This window comes from Temnothorax curvispinosus, unplaced genomic scaffold (genome assembly GCF_003070985.1).
Source record: "Temnothorax curvispinosus isolate PA1 unplaced genomic scaffold, ASM307098v1 QBEX01004400.1, whole genome shotgun sequence".
In the NCBI taxonomy this organism is placed as follows: Eukaryota; Metazoa; Arthropoda; class Insecta; order Hymenoptera; family Formicidae; genus Temnothorax; species Temnothorax curvispinosus.
The window spans coordinates 10,901-24,380 of record NW_020214180.1 but is presented as its reverse complement, the minus strand read 5'-3'; the positions used below and the strand labels follow the sequence as shown (position 1 = coordinate 24,380).

The following is a 13,480-nucleotide window of genomic DNA, read 5'->3' as shown; positions in this document are numbered from 1 at the left end:
AATGATTCTAATACTGGATAATGAGACTGGTTATCGGTTGGTATATAACATCGCATTATTCCTTTCTAATATCGAATAAAATATTTCGATGAGTTTTCACATTAATGTGAAACGCGTGGAGGCTTCATAGATACTTCCTCAAGTTCTGTAGATAATATCATCACGAGCCTTGCAGCTTTTCAGAAACGAGCACTCCCAGCGATGCGATACTCCAAAGCACATTTCGCCTCTCCCGACGATTTAGCGTGGCGTGCGCGCCCATCGGTCTTCAGTCGCCCGTGTTTTTCTGCGATTGCCGTAAGTGTTGGTGCTTGACCGCTGGTCAAAGGCCCGTGCGCTCGTACGTATATTTATGGCACTTGGGGCGCGAGTTTCTTGAAGTATGATAGGAGGGTGCGCGGCCGCTACTTTAGGAAAAATGTGAGAGAGAGAGAGAGAGAGAGAGCTCCCTTCGTATTTACGTTCTAACTTCTCGCCAAACGTTCTCGCGATAAGTCGCAATACAAAAATGATAAATTGTAGCTTTCAAAAAATATTCACACAAGTAAAATGGGAAAGTATTGAGATTAAGTGTTCACTTGGGAAAATGGTACACAAGCTGTAACGTCAAACTGCGGCTAAATATTTGAGCTTGACGATTAAATATAATCGTCTAAACTAGATCGTTAAAAAGAATGAAGGACTTAATTGAAAAAAATGTTCTTTTACATTGTCGAACAGTGTCCGTGATTGCCCTGAGATTCGAAAAGAATTATGCGACAAGGGGTTAAACTTCTCGGAGGGTACGGCCGGCACGCGGGCCACTTTGCTTCATTAAGCAATAAGTGATTGCATGCCTTAAACCCCCTTGCTTCTTGCGTATTTATGGGGACCGTGTGCCATATGCAGCGGCTACGCTGGGATACGACGACGCTTTTATACGTCTAATGGCCGTGATATCTCGGCTCGTTTTGGAGGGAGAAAAATAGTACAGCCAAGGTGGCGGTCGGTCCGGGGGGGGGGGGTAGCTCTTCGGGGGTGGCTTAACTGGATCAGGCCAAGAGGGCAGCGCTCTTAGTAATTGAATTAGTGACCCCTCGCGTCCGAGTGTGATTGCTTTGGGTTTTCCAGTAGCAGAGTTCGGTTATCTGTTCCCCTCTTCGTCCCGCAGGACGATCCCTCTCGCCGTCTCGATCTCTCTACGAGGTATCGGATAACGTTCAGCAACTACGATTTTGCACCTCGGATCGAGACGCTCGGGATATACTCAGGTAGTTTGGCCAAGTAGATTTGGAGAAACGTGTTATGGGACTTGGAAGATACCTATGGATTCTCAGAATTTCGATTGCCGAAGTTAACGTCAACGATCAGCACTTTAGTGCTGCGATAATCGTCATTCTTTCTTTATTCAATTTTATTAGGAGATGTGCAGGAAGGCTCGCCAAAACTATTATGCATAAGTTATAATTTACTAAATTACAACAATTAGGTGTACGAAACTAAATTGTAAGAATAATTATTGTAACACGTAATCGTACTAATTTACTGTTCTCTTTTTAGAAAGATAATGCTTATGAAAAATGAGAAGGATACCTATGAATTCAAACGATGCCGATTTTCGCCCCCTCTCCCCCTCTCCCGGTTTCTACGGTACACACGGTAATAAACGGCCGGCACGTTCGAGTTAATGACTGCGACAACGCGCGTGTGTGTTGCGCCGTGGCTTATGCTAACAATGCGCGGACGAGGGGCGTCGAAAACCGCGCGAGTTATTTTGGCGTACGGGAGGGAGGTGGTTTTAAACCACCGCTGTACATATGGATGCGGGCCGCACACCCTGCCTAGGGCTCAGATTGGATTACGCGGATATGCGCTAATTGATTAAAGCGCCGTACGCCGTACGCAATGCCGCATGGCGATCGCGCCGGCGTGCAAACGGACGTGGACTGCGGAGCGCGTCTCTCGTTTTTTGCCTTCGTTTCCAGATAAATCGCACGGCCGTTCTATTATCCGTGGAAAGCGACACCGCAGAATATTCCGATAAAAACGCAATTTACCAGTTTCTCGACTCTCATTTGCGTTTAATACATTTTCCCGCGAATTAGCGAATGAAATCCAAACATAATAATCTGATTCTTAAGACGTTCTTAATTCTATAGAAATGATTGATAATGTAAAAACTAGCAAGAAATAGAATAACTATTCTGAAAGAAAGTTACAGATTACTTCTTGTTTCACGAATTTTTTATTGTTAATAAATTAAATCCGGACTTTTGGCTCAGTTCATAATTCTCAGTTTTATTTTAAACAATCGTTAATGTTACAAAAGCATGTAAAGCGCATGTAAAGATCTCGATTAGGGGAAGGATAATTATCCTGAAGGATGGATGAAAAGATGCTCCGAAGCGAAAAACTTTCTTGGCGCGTCGTATAGAGCGGCCGCAAGCATCGCCGCGAGTTAGAGAGACGCTCGGATAATTAACGGCCATACGATTTAATTAATGGTCGCTTAATGTAAAGTAACTACGGTACTACGGCTCTTCGAGGTGTTGCCGACGAGAAGGAGGCGAGGAAAACTTAGAAGGGGGCGCATCGCGAGGAAGAGAGGGAGGGACAAAGGTGGATTAAGTGTCTCGCGTAAGAGCCCTTGACGAAGGGGATGTGATTTATATAATTTAGCAAAGTGGTGAGCTACGCAGTCTTATACCAGGTCGTTAGTCATCCCTACTCTCTCCGCTAGACGGGGGGAGGGAAGGGGGAGGGCGAGCTCGTACCCTCTCACCTTAATCACCCTCCTCCTTCGCCTTTCTGCATCTGTCCGATGAAATCTTCCGCGTGAAGATGCGCTCTTGATGCGACCCCGCAATCTGGCGCACAAGTTTAACACAGCGGTTGATATACACCGCGCCGCGTTACGCGGTTCTCGGATTCCGTGCTTACTTTTATAGTTCTTCGGCGTGTGGGAAGAAATAACTGTCGCGTTTCCCTCGCGTGGAATACGCTTTGTCCTAATGTCATCCAATTAGAGACGCCGACCGGCATCTCGATTTGAATAAGATTCTCATAAGGTGGCGAGATATATGTTGATGGCGCCCAGACTGGAAGAAATGGCCCGTGAACGATTCGCAAAGATCAATTCGGTAGCACACTGGTCGCTCCGGCCCCGGTCGTTCTGGCTCGCGGCGCGCATTTGTCCCTGTGAATTAATCATCGTGCGACGAAAACCTTCCCTGTTACCCGCTACACATCTCCGACGATGACTCACGGCATTCGGATTTCTGTTTCGCCGAAAGCATTCCTTAACAACGAGAGGAAAACTCATCCTTTTACGCTGTAATGATATATAATTTTGCAACGTAATCGAAAAAGCACTCTATCCTATAAATATAGCGTACAATTATCTTTTAACAATTTTACGCAAGAATTTACTTGAGCAATAATTAATTTGTAGGATCCAATTGCCGGAACAACGGAAGTGGCAACGGCAAGCAGAGGAGATCGCGGACGAACTTCACCATTGAGCAACTGGCCGAGCTCGAGAGGCTCTTCGACGAGACGCACTATCCCGACGCGTTTATGAGGGAGGAGCTGAGCCAGCGGCTAGGTCTCAGCGAGGCGCGGGTACAAGTCTGGTTCCAGAATCGACGCGCCAAGTGTCGTAAACACGAGAGCCAGTTGCACAAAGGTAACACGCCGCTAACGGCACTCCACAGCGGACATAGCTTTCATTTTCTTTTTAGTCTAAATATCAATCTTTTCTAATTAAACAAGATGACGTATGGTAACGTATGATAATTAATCAAGTAATGTCAAGTATGGTACAAGAAAAAACGACTATAATTTCAATCAACGTTGATAATTGTGAGATAATTTCGCATTTGTTGCCTGATTAAAAAATTGATAGGACTCCTTCTTTTTCTTTCTTGTTATAATTAATATATTTATAATTAATATATTTGGCTCTAATTAAATTTTCTCACAGGCGTCGCCGGGAGCATGGTGCTGGCGCCGCGCAGCCCGCCGACGACGTTGGAACCATGTCGAGTTGCACCTTACCTGCCAGCCCTCAGGTTGCATCCGCCGATGCAGGGAACGGCCGCAAACGTCACAGTGGGATCAGCCTTCGACCCGGCAGTGCTGCACTATGCGGCGGCCGGAGGCCTTTTCTGTCTGCCGCCACCACCGCCGCCCCCGACGTCGTCGGCCGGTCATCCTCCTCATCCGCTGAGCCTGGCGGCGTCACTGGCCGCCGCGGCGGCTCGCTCGAAGAACAGCAGCATCGCAGACCTTAGACTGAAGGCGAGACGGCACCAGGAGGCCTTAGGGCTCGACAGGCCCGCGTAAGGTCCGCGGCGTGGTACGTCTTGGACGAAGAGGGATTCGACGGGGATGAAGAGGTGCGGGTTGTCTTGACGGTGAGTACACCCGAGTTTAGAGAGGATCTGTACTCTCATCGAAATGTGACTTTGAGCGACGCGAAGGAAGGACAGTGGACCGATATTGTGATCGCGGTGACTTCAATTTTCGAATATCAGTAAGGAAGGTGCTTATTTTACGTCAAAGTGAATCGTTGTCGGCGCTCGTTAAAACTCTACAAACGGGCACAAATATAGATCTATATCTTTTCTGAGTGAAAACTTTAATCCAAATTCAAGAAATTTTAATTGTATTTTTTTTTCCCTTTGTATTATTTTGGTATTGAAAACGTCGCAGTTGTTTGTTATACACGGTTAAAGTTATAAAGCGCACGTCGTTGTTGTTTTGTGCAGGAACTCGCTCGCGTATAGAGTATTACAAGCGGCACACGCGCATCTCTTCATCCGCGACGTGCCGAAGAGTCTGAGAAGTACAAAGGACATTCAATGTGTATAAAGTAAAGGATATGTGCGACGGGAAGCATGTAACATACATAATGTATACTGAATCGGGAATCTCGCTTGTATGTCGATTAGCGTACTCTGTGTCGAAGAACTGTGATGTAAAACCGCGAAGTTTAATCAGCACCGATGTCTTAGGAAGGTGCGATACATTAATGTAAAGTTTATAGTCACCAATTCTTGAACCAGTTCTCATCTCATGTTAGCGGGCGTTCGTTCGGAGCGGAAGTTAACATAGCTCTGTGTATATGCTCACACGTGCGAAGGCACATTTAAACAGAAAGTTTGTCCAAGTGATACTTGTCAACGTGGAAACACAGGATGTGTCAAGGTGCGTTCAATATTTTGATGAGTTAAGAACAAAGAAAATCGTAAAACATTTTCTAAAATACGTTTTCTTGACGAACGAAACTATTGTCGACGCCGACCAGAAAGTTTGAAAAACGAGACGCATCGAAATCACTGACCAGCTGTATAAAAAGGATCTTAAATCGCGTCTCTAAGAATAGATTTAAGTCGCAAAAGCAATTTCCACGGGCGGTATCAGTCCACGGTGAAATTCGGGAAATGCCAAGATCACTGATCATCGTAAAAGGAACCGTGCGTCGTTACCAAGAGTAGATTTCGGTCGCAACAGTTCTTACCGGCGATATTAGTCCACGAGGGAATATGGGGAAACTCCAAGACGCGCCAGGATCGCTGACCAACCGCTGGCGGGAATTATAGATCGCCGTGTCTTGGCAGCGGCTTGGAAGACATAACTCTCGTAGATGATTCACGGGCGGGTGGACGGACGCCGGACGATTTCTCGCGTTCGTCGCCGGCGAGCGAGCGAGCGGGGGACGGCGGACAGCATCGCCGTCGGGGCGCTAATGCAATAACGCGCGGCTACGCGGATAAATCAAGCCGGGGCGAACCGCTCGAGCGGTGGCTGTGCCGTGCCGTGCAGTGCCACGCCGCGTAATCGCGTTACCCCGGTCGTCCCCGGGGCGCCGTTATTGTCCCGGAACCCCTTGCCCTCAGAAGGGAGGACGAGGTGCTCCGAAAGTCGCGCGTTCCTCCAGCCCGGTAATTCGTCCGACTTATCTCCGCGTAAATCGTGGGGCGCGATTCTTGTTTCTCATCTATTCATTAGCGGGAGAAATTAAGGACTTTTACGATACTTCTCGAATACGGAAAATTCGCTGAGAGAAGGGTGAGATGTTCTGGATGTTAAATATTGCTGTTACATATAGCACGAGGATATATTAGTGTTTGTCGAGGACGTGTTGCGGAAACTTACCGCTATATCAAATCGCGATGAAACGTCTTCCAGTGCATTCTCGCAGATAAATCAATCATGCATCTCGGAGGAGGGTTGTAATCGCGTTAACACGGATTTATTCCGACCATCCCCGGGGCGTCGTTATCGTCTCATCCGCGTGCGTCGATAGGTCGAAGCAACGTCGCGTGACCGTGATTTGATTAGCGACTTTAATTAAAAAGAACGCCGGCGCACAGTAACCGCTTCAACGTATATACGACCCATATACGGTTGAACTTTTTATGGGCGTTGTATATAAAATAGGAAAGCCCATAATTCGGTCCTTTTACGACCGCAGGATTGATTCTGCAACGGTGACTTACGGTCTCATAAACCAACATCTCTTTTTCACGATAAAGCTTTCGAATATATAGATTAGCAGATTTTCATTGGATTAGAATTAATTCAGTGTTATAAAGATATTTTAAATATAATTAATTATCTGCTACATTACGTATTGAAATTGAATCCACTTGTGTTGCAAATCTCATCGTTGAAAAGCTAAATCGATTGGGGCGATTTGTTTATGTAAAAAAATCGATAGACCCGTGTTCAGCCGCCCGTGTAATTCATTTAGCGATTTGCGATCAAATTGTCATCTATTACTCCGTCCCGGAGGAGTAATGGACGCGAAAATGTGTTCTATTTTCCCTGTCAGTTCTCGTAAAGAATCACCGAGAGTTCTTGTGACGTTATAGAAAGAACGCGTTGTGTAGCGCTGAATATATCTCCCTTTATATTTTAATTAAGTGTTAGTTATCGAAGATACTTCTACCAGAAGACGTATAATTTTAATAGTTTTTCTTTATTTATTTAAATATATTTGATCTTTTTAGGTTTTCAAACGGAGCAATATAAAGGGTCTTATCGTTATCATCGACAATCACTGACTTTGCGAGGATAGCAATAAACGGAAATAGTAGAAGTTACAATAATTTGCAGCAGCTACGCAAATTAACAGTGAAAATAATGATGCTCCACCTCATTCACAGATAGGAAGATAATAATAAAAGCGCAAGGCCAGGGCCAAGGGTCGTATTCGCCCTTCCACCCCCGGTGACGCTTTCTGAAATAAAATAAAACCCTCTCGTATCCCCGGGATAATTCGGAGGGCGCCGAGGGATGTTCCTCTCTCTCTCTCTCTCTCTCTCCCCCCTCGCTCATTTTAATCCGAGTTTTAAGAAGTTTTTCCTATTGCTCGTAAATTGGCCGTCGTTTGTCTGGCCGGGGTCACGTGGGGCCAGCGAGAGGTGGGAACCACCCTCGGGGTATTCTCCCCACTATAGCGAGAGATCCTGTTGTTCGCACATTGCGCATTCGTAGCGCGCGAGTGGGGAACGGAAACTCGTAACTGCGATATAATGTCCCACGAAAACCAGCTACCATCATCAATTATCTCCGCCCCCTTGTCTCTTCAGAGGGGATGAAACGGGGAATAATCGAGAAGTGCGCGGGGAGAGAGACGACTTGTCGAGATTTCTTGAAGACGTTGCATAAGATCGGAGACGTAAAAATAACAGCAGTAATATTATTTAAAAAAAAGTAAGTAATAAGATTATTTAAAAAATGTATGTCCCTAAAAGATCAAGATAGACTTGACATATCTCTATACTTCTAACTGAAACCAAAAACTTTTAATACAGTAATTAACTTACTTAAAACACGAATTATCTCTTGTCTTTGATAAATATTTTTTTACGACGTCTGAAATTCCCTTCGAATAGCATTTGATTGCATATCTCTTGACGTTAAATCATTTTATCGTTCAGCTCGAGGACTATCGTTGGAAATTCGCTAACGCCCGGTCGGATCATCGGCGAAAAATTCGCGGCAACAGATCAATCCTGCAATTCCGGCGGTGCGATCGAGGGGATGGGGCGGGACGGATGCTGCGCGAGATTTGGAAATAATTCAGCCCCGCGCACTGACTGGCGGGCCAAGGGGCCGCTTGCTCCTTCCGGCCGCCCCGCGTGCCTTAATCTAATCCAAGGATAATCTAAAATTCATGACACACATAACTGCCAGGCGATGATATATCTGGCGGGGGTGTAAAGGCAGCAGCGTCTTCTCCGTTTTCCCCCTTACCCATACCCTCCTCGCCGTTCTTGTAGCTTGCAGTTTGCCTCGGTGGATACCCAACAGCAATCACTGGCATTATTATTTAATGCAACGCGCGTGGCGCGGTGTATACACCGAACCCAACTACCCGTAAATCGCGATATCGTAGAGACCTGCTGCTGGATGCTGTTTATCTCGCGAGAGGAATTACCAGCTCGATCGCCGCCAGTTGATCTTTCTTCTCCAACATCTCGAAACACGGTAAATTAAACAGGCCGTAACTGGTCGCATATCGACTGTTTATGATGTTATTCTATCTAAAGAAATTAAGTATACTGTCTGGATACAGTGAAACTTTTATTCGAAGAATACCACGTGGATTAAGAAAGTAATTTTTATAGTAGATCCATCTTTAATGACGTATTACAAAGACTGGAGTTATTTTCTATCCTAGGTAATCAAAGTCTGATTTGTGTCTCCAATTTATTTAACAACTAATGAATTTGTTTTATTTCTCGTTATGTAAAACAGATCCTACATAATCGTTCTTTCCAGTTAAATGTTCTGTGATACGGTCGAAGGTCCGATCCTGAACGCAGCATCCGCTTATGCTAAAAGAACTTGCAACTGTTCTCAGCGAATTAATCGATTTGCGCACGATCATCCGCGTATCCTTCTCGATACCACGAACGTCGTTCGTGCCCCGACGGAAGCCCCGATAATCCAGGGAATGCAGCCTTTACGACGGGGGTGAGATGCACGCAAATGGACCGAGGGTGGTCACGCGCCGGCGATAAGAAAAGAGAAGAGAGCGATAAAGTAGGAGAGAAAGAGAGCGGGAGCGAGAAAAGTGGAGGAAACGAGGAGCTAAACGCGAGTTTCCGCCCCTCCGGGCAGATCCGATGCGGAATCAATTCGCGTAATAGTTCCAAGGGGGGGGGGGGGGGGAAGAGGATGGCTCGGCGGCGGGAAAGGGGGTGGTAGCAAGCTAAATCGACTGACGGTCGTAGGGGTGGGTTAAGCGGAGAGCTCGGATACGGGCCATTACCACACCTGTCCCTCAACTTCGACTTCGCGAGAGGGAGAGAGGCGGCGAGCCTCGGAGCTCTAATGAAGAGAAGCAATCACTTAAGCCGGATCGCCGCGTATACCCGGTGTGCCGTACGCGGGATACGATACGGTTTTATTTGCGCGGCTCCGCGCCGAGGTACCTACGCTTTTACGGCTCACTCGGGGGAGTGCTCAACGGGGACGCGAGCGAATAGGACACGGAGCGTGTCCCGTATTCGCCGATCCGAATCGCTCCTTCGGGACATCCTCGATCATTTGTAACGCGAGATCGTTATCTCCTCGATAGCGCCCGAACTGGAGAGAACGTTGGAATGCCGGATCGGAGATGACCGCCTTCCGCGTTCTTTTCACAGATAACGATAGAGCTAACCAGAGCTAATAACGCACAAGTGAAAACAGATGTTTGAGGCCCTATAATCGTAATGTAAAGAAATAAAATTTCAGAATTGATTTTTAAAGATGATTGCAAACTCGTTAAATAATTTGAATTACTGTCTAGTACGAGTGCTAATTATTAGCTCTTACTTACCTCGCTTTTGTTTACAAAATCATATCGTTCGCATTACAGGTGAGAGAATTTTGCGGATTTATAATCGTCGCACGTGACCGACTAACGTAAAAGAACTCACTGTACTCTGGATAAGAAATGACAGAAAAATGCGAAGGATAATTATAAAATAACTCCAAATGAATAGGTGTTACCGGTCCTTAAAAAATAAAAAAGAAAGGAATTATCAAAAAGATGTAAGTAATCGACATCGAAATGAAGGATAGACTTTGTCATAAGAAGACTCGCAACGGTGCTCGGTACTTCGTCAAGATTTATTTCGAATGAAATGTCACGTAGCGCACAGAGAACCAAGACAACGAGCGCAATATGGATCGAGAATTGAAGCCGGTATAATTTCAATGTTCTTAATTCTTGATGCTATAGACACAAGCTCGACGCACAAGCCGTTAGAAATTAAACAAAGAAAAAAAATAATCTCATTACAATTTCCTTACGCAATTATATCGGGCGTAATTATATAGTTTTAGATTGTCTCTTTACAGAAACATAACTTTCACTCTATATAACAGCCTATTTTACTTCGCTAATATTATTATTCCTTATTAATATTTCTACGATTTGTAATATTACTATAAATTACTTACGATCCTAAAATTAGCTAGAGAGAGAGGCTTTACATTAAGTATTCTCAAAAAATTGACTTACATCATTGTCACATTACACCCACGGAGATCATTTACGCGCATCTATAGCATATGGGAATCCTGAAACCAACGAGGTTCTACCGGTTTCAATCCCGGATATGAACTGTGTGTGTGTGATTTATGCGCGTGCATGTATGTATAACTGTGTCGCGACCGCACGCGACTCGGACAGTTAATTAACGGAAGAAGCTCGGCGGCAGGAAGCAGTATATAGTGTTCGCGTTAAACACGTTGTAACAAGCGATTGAACCTTAATTATACTTTTTGCTCCTCGTCAACGGTCTGCCGTCCGAATAGATGAATCCACGTTATTTCGAATTGAATACTTGACGTTTTATAAAATGTTAAGTGTTGTCCGGCTCGATTACAATAATGAGTTTCGGCGAGAAAACGATTCGTAATGACACGAAAAATTGCCGAGGCTATAAAATACAATTATCGAGGATGTACATTCAGCCTTAGATGATGATGGGATTTACAGTGCAATTGTTATGTTGATCTAAAACGGTATGACGGTCGATTTAACTGCGCATAGGATATTCCCATTTTAACAAAGCTTTTTTTCTTTTTTTCAAGGAATTATCCAATTTGGGATCACTTTTCGTAAGAAAAACTTGTAGCTTGAACATTTAGTTTTAAGTGATTTTCTTCATACATATATATACACGTTTGTAATTTTAATTGTCTGAAAGAATTGAAACAGTTGAAATTACAATTTCGCTTTTGTTCAAAGAAAATCGAGAACCGTTCTGGGACATCTTATACACAGCTAATCCGCTTATCATACACTCTTTGCGTTTTAAAGAGTTAAGGAGTTATATAAAGAAGTGTACATGTACGAAACTGTTTCAATCGCTCTTTCGAGATGGGCAGCACCCCTTTCGTTGCACTTTGACAGGCGTAAATGTATTCATTGCGTGGAAAAAACAGGAGAATGTAGTCTCGTTATTCTTTCTTTTCTGTCCGTGCGAAACTTACATGCGACGTTACTACTGAGCACTAGAAGAGATTATCCTTAAGTACTAGGTAGTCAAGGTAATATGCAACAATAAAAAAGAACACCGTGTATGTATATTACTCTATTATCGAGTGTAGACACTGGACAGAGAAATTCGCCGGCGCTTGCGAGAGAAAACAGCAAAGTAAAAGCAAATTAACGGCAAATCGACTTGCATTTTTTTTTTAGCAGAACCGTCCTTCCGTGGCCGCAAGGATAGGATAATCAGGTACTAGGAACAGCCCCACACAGAGTCCCGATCCTTTGAGAGGGGAAAGACGCGATCGATCGACATCCAATGTCGTAGAGGTCTATCGGGCAGATCTTTTCTTCTTCTTACGAAAGAAAGATTCCCTGATAGAATCTTTTCCATTGTTGCGGATATCTCGTTTCAATTCATCGCATGCTTCTCGATCGGACTGAGCGAAGGTGTATCAATTATATGTATATAACTATACACACATCTATGATATAGAATTTCTTTCACAATACCAAGTGCGGTAATAATGATTGTAAAGTCTAAGTCTAGAGGTCATATTAATAATCTAATTCCGCGTTGAATACTGTGGCTGTATCCCGACGGCGTTTTACAAAGAGGATGTCCGCGTACGCACGTGTGAGCATATACCTAAGTGTACTAATACATCCTAAGTATATCAAAGATACTTGATAGAAAGCGTTACAGCCTACCTAAGGCCGAAAGAGTCTACAGTGATCAGGAATAATGATTGGTAATCTCCAAAGGACGGGTACCTCCGCTCCGAACGCTGCCCGCACGAGGATTCATTATGATTAAATATAATACACACCGTATATATATATATATATATAATATATATATTAATTACAATAATTATAGTATTAATTAAGAATTATTATGTTAATAGTTATTCAACCACGTGTATGGCTCAGTCTATTAAGCTAGTCTCATGCAACAACAACAATAAAGATACAACAATATATTTACTTGTGAGTTTATCGAGTTTCGATTCACACATCGTTTATTACTCTGTTCTAATTTACTCGTATATCCTTCTTTCTTTTTTTGCCTTTTTTTCCTACCATTTTCTTTGCCGGCGATCACCCTGTTACTACACGTTCCCCTACGCATACATACGTCTTCGCACGCAATTTTGTTAACTGACGATAGAAAAAGATTGGAAATTTCAGATATCAATCGGCATTTAATCACTTTTTGTTTCAGTCCTCTATCATTTTAATATTTAATATAATAATTATGTATAAATAGACGTCATCTCACTGTTACTTTATAATCGTTTATAAATTTAATATCTCGATCTTATCGTGACTGAGAGCTTTTCGAGTATATTAATATGTAATCGTGAGCCACATAATCCCTCGACGGGGGGGGGGGGGGAAGGGAACGTATCGATATGAATGTGTCAACCGCGAGTACCCGAAACTATACCGACGAGGTCGAAAAGGAGGCAACGTATTTACAACCACACGAGGAAGGACACGTATATTACTCTATGATTCTATTGCAATGCGGAATTTCGTGCGGCGGCGGACCCAAGATCGGCGTAATCGGCGTAATGAGCGTCTACCTTTTCTACCACCGACGAAACCGGCTAGCTTAGGAACTATATCGAGGGGTGAACGATGTAACTTGTGTTTGTAAAAAATCGTCCCGTTAGCCGCTGTTGAATTCTTAAATGTAACTCGGCGAGAAAAGTGAGATAATAACAACGTCGATTTTTTTATATATATGCAATATTTACACATACATACATATATTATATATGTATAACGCGGTAAGAGAAATTAAAACACGTGACCGTGAATTTTCCGTTTAACCCCCCCCCCCCCCCCACGTCGAGTGGCATGTGACTCGGGTGTTCCGTTACCATTTTTTTTCTCTTTCCAAGCTCTTAAGTAATTATAAAAAACAGTAATATCACAAAAATTGCGCAGGCAGGGCAAGGAGAGGGGCCAGAGTTTTGGGATAAAATTATGACA

At 43.9% G+C, this 13,480-nt stretch overlaps 1 protein-coding gene across 1 annotated transcript; it reads left to right on the top strand.

The window, feature by feature from the left end:
• Positions 1-3,430: 3,430 nt before the first annotated feature.
• LOC112453483 (short stature homeobox protein-like) lies at positions 3,431-7,078 on the top strand (the record flags this gene model as incomplete). Its single annotated transcript, XM_025014266.1, has 2 exons — positions 3,431-3,664; positions 3,962-7,078. Coding segments are annotated over 2 exons (596 nt in total), but the record flags the coding sequence as incomplete, so codon positions are not given.
• Between the last annotated feature and the right edge of the window lie 6,402 nt (positions 7,079-13,480).